This window comes from Carcharhinus amblyrhynchos, chromosome 8 (genome assembly GCF_965287045.1).
Source record: "Carcharhinus amblyrhynchos chromosome 8, sCarAmb.v2.hapA, whole genome shotgun sequence".
Classification (NCBI taxonomy): domain Eukaryota; kingdom Metazoa; phylum Chordata; class Chondrichthyes; order Carcharhiniformes; family Carcharhinidae; genus Carcharhinus; species Carcharhinus amblyrhynchos.
In genome coordinates this window covers 118,791,491-118,809,532 of record NC_137331.1, presented here as the reverse complement: position 1 = coordinate 118,809,532, position 18,042 = coordinate 118,791,491, and the positions used below count along the sequence as shown (strand labels likewise).

The 18,042-nt window shown below is 44.3% G+C and overlaps 1 protein-coding gene across 9 annotated transcripts in view; it reads left to right on the top strand.

Annotated features, from left to right (window-relative positions):
• vps13b (vacuolar protein sorting 13 homolog B) overlaps nucleotides 1-17,443 on the top strand; it is a 942,410-nt gene extending 924,967 nt beyond the window's left edge. For all 9 annotated transcript variants that reach the window (XM_080194714.1, XM_080194711.1, XM_080194717.1 and 6 more), the window contains exons 56-62: nucleotides 1,566-2,389; nucleotides 5,210-5,386; nucleotides 6,142-6,312; nucleotides 12,360-12,530; nucleotides 13,889-13,991; nucleotides 14,182-14,431; nucleotides 16,802-17,443. In XM_080194714.1, coding sequence (XP_080050840.1) covers nucleotides 1,566-2,389; nucleotides 5,210-5,386; nucleotides 6,142-6,312; nucleotides 12,360-12,530; nucleotides 13,889-13,991; nucleotides 14,182-14,431; nucleotides 16,802-17,050 — 1,945 coding nt within the window. In that variant the 3' untranslated portion in view covers nucleotides 17,051-17,443. The remainder of the gene's footprint in view (nucleotides 1-1,565; nucleotides 2,390-5,209; nucleotides 5,387-6,141; nucleotides 6,313-12,359; nucleotides 12,531-13,888; nucleotides 13,992-14,181; nucleotides 14,432-16,801) is intronic.
• Nucleotides 17,444-18,042: the final 599 nt, after the last annotated feature.

The following is an 18,042-nucleotide window of genomic DNA, read 5'->3' as shown; positions in this document are numbered from 1 at the left end:
TCCTATTATTCAGCCAATTTTGTGTCCATGTTGCTTTTATTTCATTTTTTTATATTTCCATGAGATCACCGCTCAATCTTCAAAAATCCTGAAAGGTTCTACTCAACCTCTCATCCCAGGAATCAAACTAGTCAACCTTCCAAGGCAATTATATCAACAAGGAAATCAAAACTGTACACATAGAAACTAGGAACAGGAGGAGGCCATTTGGCCTTTCGAGTCTGCTCCGCCGTTCATCTTGATCATGGCTGATTGTCAAGTTCAGTATCCTGATCCTCTCCTTCCTCCCATATCCCTCAATCCCTTTAGCTAATATATACGGAAGCTAATATACCAGTTGCTTTTGGAGTTGCTCACTGTACCTGCATATTGAGATTTGCAGGACAGAGTCTAGCCTCCATTGCAAGGAAGTGGGAGTGAGTGGGGTGGGGGAGGAGCATTAGAGTGCAAGAGTAAAGAAATATTATGGCAACGTTTCAGAGCCTTGGCCAGACCATGCCTCAAGTAGTGTGTGCTGTCTGCTTTCAAGAAGGAATTAGATATAGCTCTTGGGGCTAAATGGGTGAACTTGGGGGGAGTGTTGGAAAAACTCAAGCTTTGCAGTCTCATAGACAGCTGGTTCAGCAGGAAATAAGTGAAGACCCAGAGATTTCCTTGAAACAAAGACAGGGCCAGAGAGATTAAATAGAAATTATTACAAAGTAAATATTAGGAAGAACTCTTTCAATCAAAAAACCCAGGGATCCAGTGATGTAGTGGTCATGTTACCGGGCCCAGTAATTCGGAATTTTTTTTTAAGTTTATTTATTAGTATCACAAGTAGGTTCGCATGTACACCGCAATGAAGTTACTGTGAAAATCCCCTAATTGCCACATTTCGGCACCTGTTCGGGTACACTGAGGGAGAATTTAGCATGGCCAATGCACCTAACTAACACTCCTTTCAGATTGTGGGAGGAAGCTGGAGCACCCGGAGGAAACCCCACACAGACATGGGGAGAATGTGCAGACTCCGCACAGATAGTGACCCAAGCCAGGAATCGAACCTGGGTCCCTAGCTGTGAGGCAGCAGTCCTAACCACTGTGCCACCGTGGCGTCCTGAACCTGTTGCTCAGCCAGTGATAAATTAACACAAGCCAAATTCAGCTGCTGACCCTGGGACATGGGAGCTCCTCAGCCACCCAACAATCATCTGGTTTTGCTCGAAAGCAGCTTGGGGGCTTTTGGCATTTAAGGTTTTTTTTAAAAATAGTTTGTGGCTGCCAGGCTAAAAATGGTTAAAATCCAGAAAGATGACAATCTTTATGAATAGCTGGTCTGATCCTTATTAGCAGGCTCATGAGAAACAGTTCAAAGAGCTTCGTGCACAGTGTTTGAGAAAACGGCACTTAACATTTCCCATTTGTTCTCAGGAGGATTCTCTTAAATGTTTTACGAATCATACAGTGACAGACGAATTGCGTATCCTTAGTCTTTTGAGACCCTTAAAAATGCTTCTTGCCTGTTGCATTTCTGCAGCGCAGACAAATTTTAACGTGTGGTTTCCTCTCATTTTTGTGCACAGGACACCGAAACAGGCCATTGCAATGAGAGTGCTAATTACTCAAGCAAGCCTGACAATCAACGATGATGTGACCAATCACTGCAAATCTTCAGAGCTGCTGAGGCTGACACTGGATAATGTCCTGTTGAACCTCGCGCCAATGGTGAACCAGTCCAGGCCCCTGCTGCGGGAATTCCGGCCAGAGCCCGCTGATGGATTTGCGGAACTTTATATGCTCGAGGTCTGCGTCGGGGACTTGCAGATTGACAACCAGCTGTACCACAAAGCAAGCTTTCACTTCCCTGCCCTGCTCTGCCAAGAGCTCAAACCGGAAAGGCCGCAGTGGAGAAGTGGCTCCAGTTCAACACTTTTGGCGAGAGACATTGATGACTACAAACGCAAATGTTTTCTAACGGCCTGCGCCCTCCTTCGAGAGCAGAACTTTGCCTTCACCATGAATGAGCTGGACTTTGAATTGAAGCCTGCAAGACTTTATGTGGAAGACACATTTGTATATTACCTCAAGACTCTGTTTAACACATACATCCCGGACACCGGACTGTACCGGAAACAAGTGCGAGTATCTTCAGCAACTGACCTCTTTGTGCCTGAGCAAGTGGTCAATGCAACCCAAGCTCTCGTTAATCCAATTAGACTGCAACGATTGACCATCCATGCCATCAGTTTACTAGTCAGCGTCCACGCTTCAATAAAGTTATACATTGCATCAGATCACGCTCCCCTCTCCTTCTCCCTCTTTGAACGAGGGCCCATCTACACCACTCCCAGGCAGCTCATCCATGCACTTGCCATGCACTATGCCGCAGGAGCATTATTTCGAGCAGGTTAGTGCAGCCATTAAAATGTTGACATTCCCATTCAGTGGTCAGCAGTGGAGAGGCGATGGCTGAATGGTATTATTGTTACATTATTAAGCCAGGAACTCAGCTAATGTTCTGGGGACCCGGGTTAGAATCCCGCCACGGCAGATGGTGGAATTTGAATTCAGTAAAAAAAAAAATCTGGATCTAAGAACAAATTGAACCCGGGTCCCTGGTGCTGTGAGGTAGCTGTGCTAACCACTGTGCTACCAATGTGGTTGATTCTCACTGATGACCACGAAACCATTATCGATTGTCAGAAAAACCCATCTGGTTCACTAATGTCCTTTGGGGAAGGAAATCAGCTGTCCTTAGTGGTCTGGCCTACTTGTGATTCCAGAGCCATAACAAGTTAAAAAAAAAACTTTATTAGTCACAAGTAGGCTTAAATTAACACTGCAATGAGGTTACTGTGAAAATCCCCTAGTCGCCACACTCTGGCACCTATTCAGGTACTCTGAGGGAGAATTTAACATTGCCAATACACTTAACCAGCACGCCTTTCAGACTGTAGGAGGAAGCCAGAGACCCAGAGGAAACTCATGCAGACACGGGGAGAACATTGCAAACTCCACGCAGCCAGTGACCCAAGCCAGGAATTGAACCCGGGTCCCTGGTGCTGTGAGGTAGCTGTGCTAACCACTGTGCTACCAATGTGGTTGATTCTCAACTGCCCTCCAAGGGCAACTAGGGATGGGCAATAAATGCTGAGTAGCCAGCATCACCCATGTTCCATGAATGAATACAAAAAATTCAGCTTGGGCAAGGTCTATGAAGGCAGGCAAAACCACAGTGGCCCCCTCTTATAAGCCTTTTGAACAGGATTAGGCCATTTAACCCCTTGAATCCAATCCAACAAGAACATGGTTGAGCTGTGACCCAACCTCTTACACCCTGCCTATGCCATGGCCCCATCCCTTAATACTTTTGGCTAATGTAAATCTATCAATGTCAACTTTTAACTTAATACTTGACTTAGTATTATGCAGAAGGCAGTTCCAACCCTCTACCTTCAACATGTTGAAGTGTTTTGTAAATTCACCCCAAAAGGCCTGCCCTGATTTTGCCCATTTCACAGTGAAAGTTAAACACTAGGTTTTCTGGCTACCAGGAGCTTCTCCAGAATTGTCAGCTTTTTTCCATGGATAAGATCTCTTCCTGAAAAGACAAGTGCCAGAAGAAGATTAATTGCTGCTCCTTGATAAATCAGCTAACCCTCATCCCTGGAGACTAGACTCTGAGATTGTACAATTGACCTCAGCATCCTTGAACAAAAGGACAGGACTAGACCCAAGTCAAATACTGCTGGGTGGTAGAACAATTGGAATTCCTAGTTCACTCATACTCTGATTATATTTAATTTCTTCTCAGAACTCTTGCAAAAAACATGGAGATACATGTTACTATTTCAAATGCTATAATTCAGAGCCAGGGACTCCATAATGAAGGAGAGGGCTAAAAGCTCATCATTCCGATGGAATCGAAAGATATGGGAATAGTGGGTGGGAGTGTAAGAGAAGTTACTTTAACCATAAGACTCAGGAGCAGAAGTAGACCATTCGGTCCATTGAGTCTGCTGCGCCATTCAATGAGACCATGACTGATCTGATATGATAATCCTCAACTCCACTTTCCCACTTTATCACCCTAACCCCTTGATTCCCTTACTGATGAAAAATCTATCTCAGCCTTCAACATACTTAACGACCCAGCCTCTACAGCCCTCTGTGGAAAAGAATTCCCCAGATTCTTGCAGATTCTTTCTGAAAAGAAGGAAGCCCTCCTCATCTCTGTTTTTATCATCTGCAATGTTTTAAATATTTGTTCCCCAGTCTATCAGTTCTGCAGCCAAGCTGCTGCCAATAAATACCGTGTAAGCACCAGAATTACCTCTGTAAACCCCACCTGGGGACAGTCTTGAACAAGAGGTCACAGAGGCAGTAGATTTAAACCTGAGATGAGGAGGAGCTACTTCTCACAGAGGGTGGTGAATTTGTGGAACTCTGTCCCGTAGTGCGGTAGAGTCTAAATCGTTGAATTGTTTCAAAAAGGAGATAGATGTATTTCTAAAAAGAAAAAGGGGTATGGGGAACAGGTGGGAAAGTGGATCTGAGACCAGGGAGAGATCAGCCATGATCTGATTGAATGGCGGATCAGGCTCGAAGGGATGAATTTGCCTACTTCTCCTACGTTCCTACCTCTCTAGCCCTCTCTTTTTGTAATCTACCTACTACTCCTTTCATTGCTTTAGACTGTTCTCCAAGGGGCTCAAAAACACCAATGGCCATTTTTAAAGTTGAGCTGAACAACAGATTTAATAACAGCCATGGTTCAGTGGGTAACACTTTCACCTTTGTTGTGGGGTCAAATCTCACCCGAGCTATGGAAATGTAGGCTCCAGTACAGTATTGATGGAGTGATGCACAGTCAAAGGTGCCACCTTACCGATTAAATGCTAAACCAAATGCTTCTCCCTCGGCTGTCAGTTCGATATCTCATGACTGCATTTTGATGAAGCTTAGGGCAGATCTCCATTTTGCCCTGGCCAAAGTTTACTGCTCAGTCAATATCACCAAAACAGATTATCTACTCATTATCAGTTTGTGAGAGTTTGTGTGCAAATTGGCTGCCATTCACTCCCCATTACTTAGGTGACAAATGGATTGGAAGAGCTTTGGGATGTTCTGAAAGGCTGTATTGAATGCAAGTTTTTACTTCTCATGAAATTTTATTTGCTTTCTCATTTGAATTGCCGTTGATGTTTTTGGTTTGTGCTCCATGCAGGCTGGGTCGTTGGCTCCCTGGAAATTCTTGGAAGTCCCGCTAACCTGGTGCGAAGTATTGGTAATGGGATTGCCGATTTCTTCAGACTCCCATACGAGGGTCTAACCCGTGGTCCAGGCGCCTTTGTCAGTGGCGTCTCCAGGGGAACAACTTCATTTGTAAAACACATTTCCAAAGGTAAATGTTATTTTTCTCGCTATATTTAAAATTCCACATCCTTAAGCAGTCTGTGTGACACACAATATCACTCCGCTGTCACGTCATAATCCATCAGAAATATCAGGGATTTTCACTAACTTTATTGCAGTGTTAATGTAAGCCAACTTGTGACTAATAAATAAACTTTGCTTTAAACAAAGGACTTGCATTTATATAGCACCTTGCTCGACCTCAGGACATCCCAATGAGGTGCTATCGAAGTGTAGCCACTGGTACAGGAAATGCACAGCCAAGGTGTACACAGCAAAAAGAATCTGATAGTGATCAGATAATCCGATTTTATGATAGAACATTGCACAGGAACAGGCCCTTCAGCCCACAATGTTATGCCAAACATGACGCCAAATTAAACTAATTGCTTCTGCCTGTCCTTGGTCCATATCCCTCTATTTCTTGCACGTTCATGTGCTTATCCAAAAGCCCCTTAAACACCCCTATCATATCTGCCTCCACCGCCACCCCTGGCAGCGTGTTCCAGACACCTACCATTCTCTGTGTCAAAAAAAACTTGGCCTTCACATCTCCTTTGAACTCCCCTCCCTCCCCACCTTAAGTTCTTGCTGATTAGGAGGTAAGTATTTATCAAGATACAGAGGATAAGTAACTCTCCTGCTCTGCGCGGTGTTCTTTTGCATCCTAAAACCAAAACGCTTTGTTTAAAATAATAGAACACAGCATCATGTGGACCCACTGTTTTGTGCATCTCTGTACAGGTACGCTGACATCAATCACCAATCTGGCGACCAGTCTAGCTCGGAACATGGATAGGCTATCCCTGGATGAAGAGCATTACAACCGACAGGAGGAATGGAGAAGGCAACTTCCAGACAACCTGGGGGAAGGCCTGCGGCAGGGATTGTCCCGGTTGGGAATCAGTCTGCTTGGTATGGCAATATTGACGAGTCTGGTAATAAATCTAAAAGTTAAACGTAAACCTCGAGAGCTCATAAGAGTAAATTCTGAGGGCGGGTCACCGAACTCGGTGCATGTTGCATTTCTGAATCTGTACAGTATTAAAAGGCTAATAACCCCATCACTGAAGGCCACGCATTATAAAACAGACTGCTTTCCAGTGATGGCTCTTTAATGTAAGTTCCGTTATTGATGACTGTAAATGTGTCTACGATGTGTCGACCATTTATGTTGAAGCACTTCAGCTCTGTTTATATGGCTTTAAGTTTTGTTTAAACCTTGAAGAAAATCAGTTCACGATGAAGGAACCCAGACCCGGCCTGTCCTGGAATAATTCTGCTTGCTTCAGGGAAATGAATCTATTAATCTCAATAAGATACTGCGGTTCGGTGCCCTTGCTCTGCTTTCAAGGCAGATTTACATGTCTGTGGCGTGTTGCGCCGTGTGGCATGTCGGTGTGTCCACATTTTTCTGGGAATATGTGTCTCATTTTTATTGGAAAAATCTTTGGTGTTAAAATCCATTTTGCAAAAGTCTTCCTTCAACCCCCTCGGATTATTGATTTTTGTTAATTTTTTCCTCAGGGCGGGTGGTGATCAGTGAGGGGTCGGTGGGGGGGGAAACTGTGGGAAATAAGAACATAGAATCCCTACAGTGCAGAAGGAGGCCATTTGACCCATCAAGCCCGCACTGACCTTAATCCAACCCAGGCCCTACCCCATAACCCCATGCATTTATCCTGGCTAGACCCCCTGACACTAAGGGGCAATTTAGCATGGCCAATCCACCTAACCTGCGCATCTTTGGACTATGGGAGGAAACCACAGCACCCAGAGGGAAACCCACGCAGACACAGGGAGAACGTGCAAACTCCACACAGACAGTGACACGAGCCAGGAATTGAACCCGGGTCCCTGGCATTGTGAGGGAGCAGTGCTAACCACTCTGCCACCATGGAGTAAGAAGTATAATTTTACACAAAGCTCGCTAAACTCTTTGCCATTGTTTCTGTGAACTGTATTCTCGGAAGGAACATTTTCCCAGTAACTTCATTGCAGTGCTAACGTAAGCCTACTTATGACATTGATAAATAAACTTTAAAAATGAGCGTGGTCGGTTTTTCCCACTCTGGTTATTTTGGTGAAATGTAAAGCTGATTTCCTCAGTGGTCTTCAGACACAGTCATTGCATCGAGTGAATGGTATTATTCTCATTTATTTTGATAATGGGCAGTTCAGGCAGTCAAAGCACTCACTATGATATTTAGGCTGTCTAGACTGTAGGTATTAAAAAGTGATATATTAAAGCGTTTTGAATAGTTGAACAGACTGGTATGGGCCAAAATGCAAATGAGAATGTGGGGACTGCAGAGCTACACAACTGAACAGGATATGCATCCAATAAGATTCTATGGCAATAGGAAATCTTAAATTCACTGCAGTGAGCTGTTATGAGCAAGTAGGATAGATCAGGAGATTATAATGAAAAGGATTGTAGCTTGTTAGCATTGGTTCTCTAATATCGGGACGTGATGGGAGAACAAACTTGAATTTTCATCTCAGGAAAGTAAAGGAACATACAGAATAGGAATAGGCCATTCAGCCCATCGTGTCTGTGCCAGCCATCCCGCTCTTAAGTTTGTAGTCGGTTGCCACGGCAGCACAGTGGTTAGCACTGCTGCCTCACAGCACTAGGGGCACTGGGTTCAATTCCTGGCTTGGGTCAGTGTCTGTGCAGAGTCTGCACATTCTCCCCGTGTCTGCATGGGTTTCCTCCAGGTGCTGTGGTTTCCTCCCACAGTCTGAAAGACGTGCTGCTTGGGTGCATTGGCCAGGCTAAATTCTCCCTCTGTGTACCCAAACAGGTGCCGGAGTGTGGTGACTAAGGGAATTTCACAGTTACTTCATTGCAGTGTTAATGTGAGCCTACTTGTGACACTAATAAATAAACTTTAAACTTCAGTCTGCAGTCCTGTAGGTTACAGCATGTCCATTTGGGTGATGTGTGTTGCTGCAACTGCCATCATTTCAGGCAGTGAATTCGAGACACCTGCCATGCTTTGAGTGAAAGGTTTTCTCCTCAACACACCTCTGATTCTGCCAGTTACTTTATATCTACTCACAATGGTTATTGACCACACTGTGAATGGAAATACACTTTTCCTATCTATTCTGTATAACCCCTCGTAATTTTATACATCTTAACTAGATTCCTCCTCAGCCTCCCATATTTTCCCCACCTTATCCAGCCTTTCTGCTTAGCTAAAATTCTCCAGTCCTGGCAACATCCTGGTAAATCTCCTCTTTAAGCAGGTGCCACTTGATAGCAATGTTGATGACCCCACCCATCTCTTTACTGATTGCAGAGAGTAGACTGATGGGGCAGTAATTGGCCAGGTTTCATTTGTCCTGTCTTTCATGTACAGGACATGCTGAATGGATGCCAGTTTTGCAGCTGTACTGGAACATCTTGGCTAGGGACGCAGCCAGTTCTGGAGCACAAGTCTTCAGTATTATTGTTGGAGTATTGTCAGGGTCCATAGCTTTTGCAGTATCCAGTGCCTTCATCCATTTCTTGATATCAGGAGTGTATCAAATTGGTTGAAAACTGCCATCTGTGATGTTGGGGAGCTCCAGAGGAGGCCAAGATGGATCATTCACTTGGCACTTCTGGCTGAAGATTGTTGCAAATACTTCAGCCTTATCTTTTGCACTTATGTGCTGGGCTCCCCCATCATTGGGGATGGGGATATTTGCGGAGCCTTGTCCTTCAGTGAGTTGTTTAATCGTCCACCACCATTCATGACAGGATATAGCAGGACTGCAGATCTTAGATCTGATCCATTGGTTGTGGAATTGCTTAGCTCTGTCTATCACTTGCTGCTTATGCAGTTTGGCTTATGCTATAGCTTCACCAGATTGACACCTCAGTTTTAGGTATGCCTGGTGCTGCTCCTGTCACACCTTCCTGCATTGAACCATTGGGAATGGTGCTGATCATTGCACAATGATCAGCACCATTCCCAGCTCCTCTGATACTGAAGTAGTTCATGGCAAAATGCAGCAAGACCTGGACAATATCCAGGCTTGGGCTGACAACTGGCAAGTAACATTCACGCTACCCAAGATCCAGGCAATGACCATCTCCAAAAAGAGATGATCTAACCATTGACATTCAGTGGCATTACCATTGTTGAATCCTGCACTGTCAACATCCTATGAGTTGCCATTGACCAGAAATTGAATTGGACTGGCCATTTAAATAGTGTGACAACCACAGCAGGTCAGAGGCTAGGAATCCTGTGGCGAATAAGTCACCTAACTCCCCAAAGCGTGTCTGCCATCAGGGCACAAATCAGAAATGTAATGGAATATCCCCTACTTGAGTGCAGCACCAACAACACTCAAGAAACTTGACGCCATCCAAGACAAAGCAGCATACTTGATTGGCACCCTATCCCTACACATTCACTCCCTCTGCCACCAATGCACAATGGCAGTAGTGTGTACCATCTACAAGATGCACTGCAGGAGCCTACCAGGGCTTCTGAGACAGTGCCTTCCAAGTCCACAACTGCTACCCTTCTGAAGGACAAAGGCAGCAGATACATGGGAACACCATCAACTGTAAGTTCCCCTCAAAGTCATTCGCTATCCTGACTTGGATATACATCATTGTTCCTTCACTGTCACTGGGTCAATTTCCTGAACTCCCTCCCTAACAGCACTGTGGCTGTGCCTACATCACATGGACTGCAGCGGTTCACGAAGGCAGCTCACCCGCCACCTTCTCATGGGCAATTAAAGGTGGGCAATAAATGCTGGATTAGTGAGTGATGACCCCATCCCATAAATTAATAAAAAATCTCCCTGCAATCCATAGTTTCCATCCTCACGAAAAAGCATACAACCAACTTTTGCACCATCTGCAAACTTTTTAATCATGAATTCATTAGAGTCCAAATCATTGATATAGACCATGAACAGCAAAGGACTAACACTCGGGGAGGCGATGGCCTAGTGATATTATCGCCAGACTACTAATCCAGAAGCAGTTTGGATCCCGCCACAGCAGATAGAGGTATTTTAATTCAATAAAAAAAAATCTGGAATTAAGAATGTACTGATAACCATGAAACCATTGTCGATTGTCAGAGAAACCCACCTGATTCACCGATGTCCATTTGGGAAGGAAATCTGCCGTCCTTATCCGGTCTGGCCTACTTGTGACTCCAGAGCCACAGCAATGTGGTTGACTCTCAACTGCCCTCAGGCAGCTAGGGATGGGCAATAAATGCTGGCCAGCCAGTGGTGCCCATGTCCCATAAATGAATTTTAAAAAACTGAGTTCTGCAGAACCCTACTGTAAAACACGCTACTCTTTGCTTACTGCCACTAAGGTAATTCTGAATCCAACTGTCTTCTGTTGTTATTGGTTTATATCACAAGCCCTCATCAATATTTGCTACTCTAAATACTTCTAACAATTATAGATCTATCTATACACCAATGAACCTCAAGTGACAATTCACAGAGGGAATCAAACCCAAGTTTAGACTTTAGCTGAAACAAAGTTAGAGGGCCAGGAGAGGATGCGGTGGGTGGATTGGGGGAAATAATTAGAAAACTTGCTCAAACTTAGCAAGTGGCAGAAGGTGTAGAGGGACATAAGGAAGAACTTTTGTGCGCAGAGGGTGATGGGTGTCTGGAATTCACTGCCTGAGTTGGTGGTGGAGGCAGAGACCCTAAACTCTTTTAGAAAGTTCCTGGATCTGCACCTTAAATGCTGTAAGCTACAGGGCTTTGGGCAGGGTGCAGAAAGGTGGGATTAGAAAGGGCACCTGGTTGTTCTCAGGCTGGTGTGAGCAAGATGGGCCAAGTGGACTCCTTCTGTGCTGTAGCCTTTCTATGGTTTTAAAAGCATAGGGAATTAGGAATGATTGTTCTTTCATGGTGGACTCAATGGTATCTTTCCCTGCATTATGGTTTCATTACGGTTGTATAACTCAAAATATTGAGGGTAGTTTCATTACTGGAAAATGATAACTAAAAAAAAAACTGTAATATTGGGGAGGCAATGGCCTAGTAGTATTGTCATTAGACTATTAATCCAGAAGGTCAGCTAATGTTCTGGGACCTGGGTTCAAATCCTGCCACAGCAGATGGTGGAATTTGAATTTAATAAACAATATCTGGAATTAAGAATCTACCACTGAGCATGAAACCATTGTCGATTGTCAGAGAAACACATCTGGTTCACTGATGTCCTTTAGGGAAGGAAATCTGCCGCCCTTACCCAGTCTGGTCCACATGTGACTCCACTGCCATAGCAATGTGGTTGACTCTCAACTGCCCTCAGGCGACTAGGGATGGGCAATAAATGCTGGCCAGCCAGTGACGCCAATGTCCCAGGACTGAATTTAAAAAGAAAAAATCTCACTGGTAAATCTATTTCCAAATCAGTAATAGATAAATTATTGAATCATAGCTCTACAGTTCCAAAGATTGAGGGGTAATCTTATTGACGTTTTTAAAATGTTAAACGTATTTGTTTGGGTAAATATGGAGAAACTCTTTCTTCTTGTGGTGAATTCAGAACATGGCTAGAATTTTACTGCCTCGTCCCCCCCGATTCTGGGACGGCTGAGGCTCGCGGAACGGAATTCTCCGTTGGCCTTGAGCGGGATTTTATGAGCCTCGCCCGAGTAAGATCGTAAAATCCCAGCCCATAACCTCAAAGTTTGAGCCAAGCCTTTTAAGGAGTGAATCAGGGAGCATGTCTTCACATAAAGGGCAGTGGAAATTTAGCCTTCTGTGAGCTGATATAAAGAAACATTGATACTGGGGGTACAGTATTGGTTGCCAAGACAACCTAGCCCTCACAGCCAAAGGAATAATATCAAGGATGGGGGCAGACAAAGACTTTAAGATTATTTTATTTGAGTGTGAGAGGACATGAGAAATGCTCACCTGTAGAAAAAGCAGGAATGGATGCTTTATCACCTCTATCGTTTTTCCAGGTGCGATTGCTGGTATTGTGGATCAGCCGATGCAGAACTTCCAGAGGACGGTGGAGGTTTCAGCTGGACGTAAAGCCAAAGATGTCATCTCTGGTGTGGGCAAAGGGATTGTGGGAGTTTTTACCAAACCAATCGGAGGGGCCGCCGAGCTTGTCTCCCAAACTGGCTACGGCAAGTAACTTCACGTTGCTTTATCCAACGCTTTTGCAAACGTGCCAGCTGTCTGCAGAAAACACAAGAGTGAAAGAATAGGAGCAGATGTAGGCCATTTGGTCCTTCGAGCCTGCTGTGTGCAATTCGGCAAGATCATTGTTGACCCTCTACCTCAATCCCAACCAGGTCTAACCCTCTGTCCGATCCCTGTAACCCTGTGCATTTAGCACGGCAAACACATCTAACCTACACATTTTTGGACATTAAAGGACAACTTGACATGGCCAATCCACCTAACCTGCACACTTCTGTGACTGGGGGGGGGAAACCCATGCAGACACAGGGAAAACATGCAGACTCCACAGACAGTCACCCAAGCAGGGAATCAAACCCGAGTTGCTGATGTTGTGAGGCAGCAATGCTAACCACCGTGCCGCCCCAAGTGAATTCATAAACTCAATACACCTTTCTATAATTTTAGCTATGACCTTAAAATATCTTCCTGTGCTATGTCGTTACTTCAATAGTGCGTGCTGAGTAATGGTTTAGCCTAAAAGTCACTGGCACATTTGGTCAAGATTTCAAACACATTAACAAAGTGTCTTCGGGATGACTGTAGGAAGATTGTCATATCCTTTAAACACCAACAAGGGAATAGTCTTCCATTGTTCACTCGTTTCCTCTCCTGTGGTGTGCCCTCTCAGTATTGTACTGGAGAGGCAGCCCTGACTTTTATGTTCATCTCCAAGAGTGGAACTTGAACCCACAACCTTCTGACTCGAGAGGCGAGACTTGCTACCACCCTGAAGTACCCACTTGCAGACTGATACAACCTGGAACCCAGAGCCAGTGTGAGGATGGAGCAAAAGAAAAAAAAACCATACTTCAACCATTAGCCTCCACATGTGTTTCGAATACTCAACTTCTGTTTTTTATTTATTTTAATGTTGCAATTCTGTTGATTTAACTTAAAGATTAGCCTGCAACTATAACAAGTAATGGATATATTTTATTTGGGAAGAGAGCTCGTTTCTCTTAACGATTGTGCTCGGAAATACTATCCAATGGAAATTATCATACTTGAATGTTGAGCTAATGTAGTTGTCATCGTATTTAGAAATCATCCGTTGTTACTGCATTTGCTTTGAGTTGGACGCTGGTACTGATCTTTAGATGCAAGTCCAGTTCCCCCGGTGTTCATGAGACTAGCCTAATGTACTTGTAATTTTTGTCACTGTTCTTGAGCTGTGCCTTGTGCGTAATTGCGGTTAATTAGATGAATATCCCTATCATTCTGTTCCAAACACATTACATCATTTCAGCACCGTGTGCCTGCTGGTTAAGTAGAAGTAAGAATCTTGTCTTTATTGCTGTAGGTATTTTACATGGTGCTGGACTTTCTCAACTTCCAAAGCAGAGGTTTCACCCCACTGAGCAACAGACTGACCAAGCCCCAAACAGCCACGTTAAATACGTCTGGTAAGAGTATTCTGGCAGTCAATCATTTTTATGATGGCATTATTCATTACATTGCTCTGGCTTAGTATCAAACTAGCAGGTCATTTATCTTGGAAAGGTTTGCTTCTAACATGAAATGTTTCAGTTCTGGAATTTTAAATAAAAAAAAATGAAATTGATGGTTTCTGTTCAACAACTTGCCTGCCGACAGGAAAATGCTCCAGTCTTTGGGCAGGCCAGAAGTCTTTATGGCCTTGGATGTGGTTATCGTGAGCAACTCTGGCCAGGAGTACGACGGCTGTTTGCTGCTCACCTCCGAGGTGCTGTTTGTGGTCAGTGTCAGTGAGGACACACAGCAGCAGGCCTTCCCGGTCACCGAGATTGAGTGCCGCCTGGATCCAAAGAAAGACAACTTGCTGCAAGTCGTGCTGAAGCAGCAGAGGGTATCGTGTGACGCGGAGGTAAGGCACAACTCTTTCTACAACCAAATTGAGACAGTTGTAGGAAATGGATGGTCTCGAACCCTGTTAAACACGGCCTATTTATTCTTCGAGAAACATTTCCCCACAGCCGTGACTTTCCAATCGTAAATCTCTATATTTCTGTACTTGGACATTCTGACAAGTCTTTCATTCACATTAACACAAGATATCCTGTTTGCTAAAAGCCGTATCCCTGGTGTCAACCAACACAAATTTTGAATAATGGCCTTGTCTGTTCCCCAAATTGAAGACAGTTCTTGACGTTAGCATTTTGCAAAACGCAAAACCAAGCACAAACCTGCTTATAATCCTTTCCTCACTATTTGACCCAGTTTAAATAAAAATACAATCAAATGTCGCATAAAGCCATGAAGTTAATTTTTGAAGTGTTTATTTCCCACTAGATCTCCTTCGTTATTGGTTAGCAGGCTATCAGCAATTAATTAGAGGGGAAATTGTTGTCTTTTAGTCTTTAAACTAACCAGGCAGTGTGGTTGGCATTGCTGCCTCATTGTGCTAGGGACTCAGGTTCGATTCCCGGCTTGAGTTACTGTCTGTGCAGAGTCTGCATGTTCTCCTCGTGTCTGAGTGGGTTTTCTCTGAATGTTCCGGTTCCCCCTCACAGTCTGCTGGTTAGGTACATTGGTCGTGCTAAATTCTCCCTCAGTGTACCCAAACAGGTGCTGGAGTGTAGCGTCTTGGGCATTTTTGCAGTAATTCCATTGCAGTGTTAATATAAGCCTGCTTGTGACACTAATAAATAAACTTTAACCAACGTGCTTTCAGTATTACAGTAGCCTGGCCCTTTATTAAAGTTGGATTTTTTCACTCATAATAACGCACATTGCTGCGAAAGACAGCTACTTCTTGTTCGCTAGCCTATAGGGGGAAATAACACAAATGAACAGGCAGAGTGTCTTCCATTCATTTTATTTCAACTGGCTTTCCTACCCCGTTCAAAGAATTGAGGACTTCATGTGATTGGGGATTAATCATAATCAGAACAAAGAGAATGCTGCACCAAAAGATTCACTTTCAAGTTAAAAATTGGGAAGTAAGGACTAAGGAGAAAGAATCATAGAAACCTTGCAGTGCAGAAGGAGACCATTCAGCCCATCGAGCCTATACCAACAACAATCCCTCGGGGAATGGTTTACCAGAATGGTATTGAAAGTTGGGAATAATGATGTTATAGAAATATGCAGTTTTGATTGAGATGCAACAGGCTTGTGCCCAGAGAGAGCTACCTTGCTGAATAATTGGACAGGTAGAGCTACTGATAAGTAGTGAAAGGCATTTGCCAGAATTTTACCGGCATGCCCGCTCCCATTCCGAGGCTGTGCAAGGTTTGGAGAACGGCATTCTCCATTGGCCTCAGGCGGGTTCGTACGAACCTTGGGCAGACATGCGGTAAAATTCCACCCATTGTCTGCCTCATTGCCTTTCCCTTCCCTGATGCATCCTTGTTCCCATATTCAAATGTCCTCATTTCTAGTTTAACAGTTTTTCTTCTTATAACATAGAAATGCAAAACGTAACAGGCAACACAGTGGCACAGTGGTTAGCACTGCTGCCTCACAGTGTCAGGGATCCGGGTTTGATTCCCTGCTTACGTCACTGTCTGTGTGGAGCTTGCATGTTCTCCCCATGTCTGTGTGGGTTTCCTCTAGGTGCTCCACTTTTCCTCCTACAGTCCGATGGGTGTTAGTTTGATTGGCCGTGAGATTAGCAGGGTTATGGGGATAAGGCCTGGGTGGGATTGTTGTTGGTGCCTGCTGGGATGGCCTTCTTCTGCATTATAGGGATTTTGTGATTGTAATTAATGCTTTTGGTTTGATTTGATTTATTATTGGCTCATGGTATTAACATACAGTAAAAATATTGTTTCTTGCACGCTATGCAGACAAAACATACCATTCATTGAGAAGGAAACAAGAGAGTGCAGAATGTGGTGTTACAGTTATAGCTATAGGGTGTAGAAAAAGATCAACTTAATGCGAGATAGATCCTTTCAAAAGCCTGATGGCAGCAGGGAAGAATGTTCTTGAGTCAGTTGGTACGTGACCTCAGGCTTTTCTATCTTTTTCCCAACAGAAGAAGGTGGAAGAGAGAATGTCCGGGGTGCATGGGGTCCTTAATTACGCTGGCTGCTTTTCCGAGTTAATGGATGGGAGGCTGGTTTGGGTGATGGACTAGGCTATGTTCACAATTTCTTTGTAGTTCCTTACAGTCTTAGACGGATTAGGAGCTATACCAAGCTGTGCTGTAATACAAGCAGAAAGAATGCTTTCTATGGTGCATCTGTAAAAGTAGGTGAGAGGCTGATGTGGTTCTTTTTATCTATTTCAGGGAGACGGCGTCCGGGAAAGGCTTTCTGAGCAGCAGTACGAGCGGTTGGTGGATTATGTGACGAGGACGTCGCATTACATTGTCCCCAGCAGTGCAGCCATGCAGCTGGCTTCCCAAGTCGTTGTGGCTGAGCCTCCTGCCGCCAGATCCAAGACTTACCAGTACTTAGTTGACCGCCACTACGGACTGGTGTTTGTGAGCAGGTTTTCCATGGTGAAAAACAAGGCGCTGCGGAAGGGATTTCACTAGTCACAAACGTGCATCAATGTCAAAGACTTTTTGTCAGCGCTGAAAATGCAGACACTTTGCTGATTAAATCGCTGGACATCAGCTCTTGATTGGCATCAGTGAAGCACAGCGCTATCTTTTCATAAGAACCGCTAATTAAAAGACGTATAATTTGGGTCAGTTTGTTTACGTAATTTAATTAACTAGCCTTTCTCTGTGCTGACTGCAGTTATATCAACTGTGTAAATATCTGTTGAAAGAAAGGGTCTGGCCACTAATGCTGCTGCTGTGGGAACTTCATCAAGTGCTGTCAATAAGGAGACTTTATTATTCTCTCATGATTACTTCAACAAAGCTATTTGTTAATATAACTGAAAATATTGGAAGAAAATAAATTTTAATGTCGGAATTGCACGACGCCATTTTTTTAATTTTGCAAATAGTTCCACCTGGTAAACAGCTAATGATCAAATAATCTTTCTGCTCAATATGTTCAACAGACAGGTGAAAGGTTTTCATTTGTTATAAAACAAGTGTTTAGCGCTGCTGCCTCATAACATCAGGGACCCAGGTTCGATTCCCGGCCTCAGGTCACTGTCTGTGTGGAGCTTGCAAGTTCTTCCAGTGTCTGCATGGGTTTTCTCCGGGTGCTCCGGTTTCCTCCTGCAGTCCAAAGATGTGCAGGATTGGCCATATTAAATTGCCCCTTCCTGTCAGGGGGACTAGCTAGGATAAATGCATGGGGTTGTGGGGTTGTGGGGTTAGGGCCTGGAGATAAGGGATTTGTTAGACAGGCGTTTCTGAGGCTTTAGATGTGACTCCAGGATAACATGTTGCCTTCCTTGTGTCAGGGTCAAAGAGGTTACAGAGCAATTGCAGGACATCCCATTGGGGTGGCTGAACAGCCAGAGGTCATGGTTCACGTTGGTACAAAGGACTGAGGTAGGAAGGGGGATGATATCCTGAAGGTGGATTTTAGGGATCTCGGAAGGAGATTAAAAAACAGAACCTGT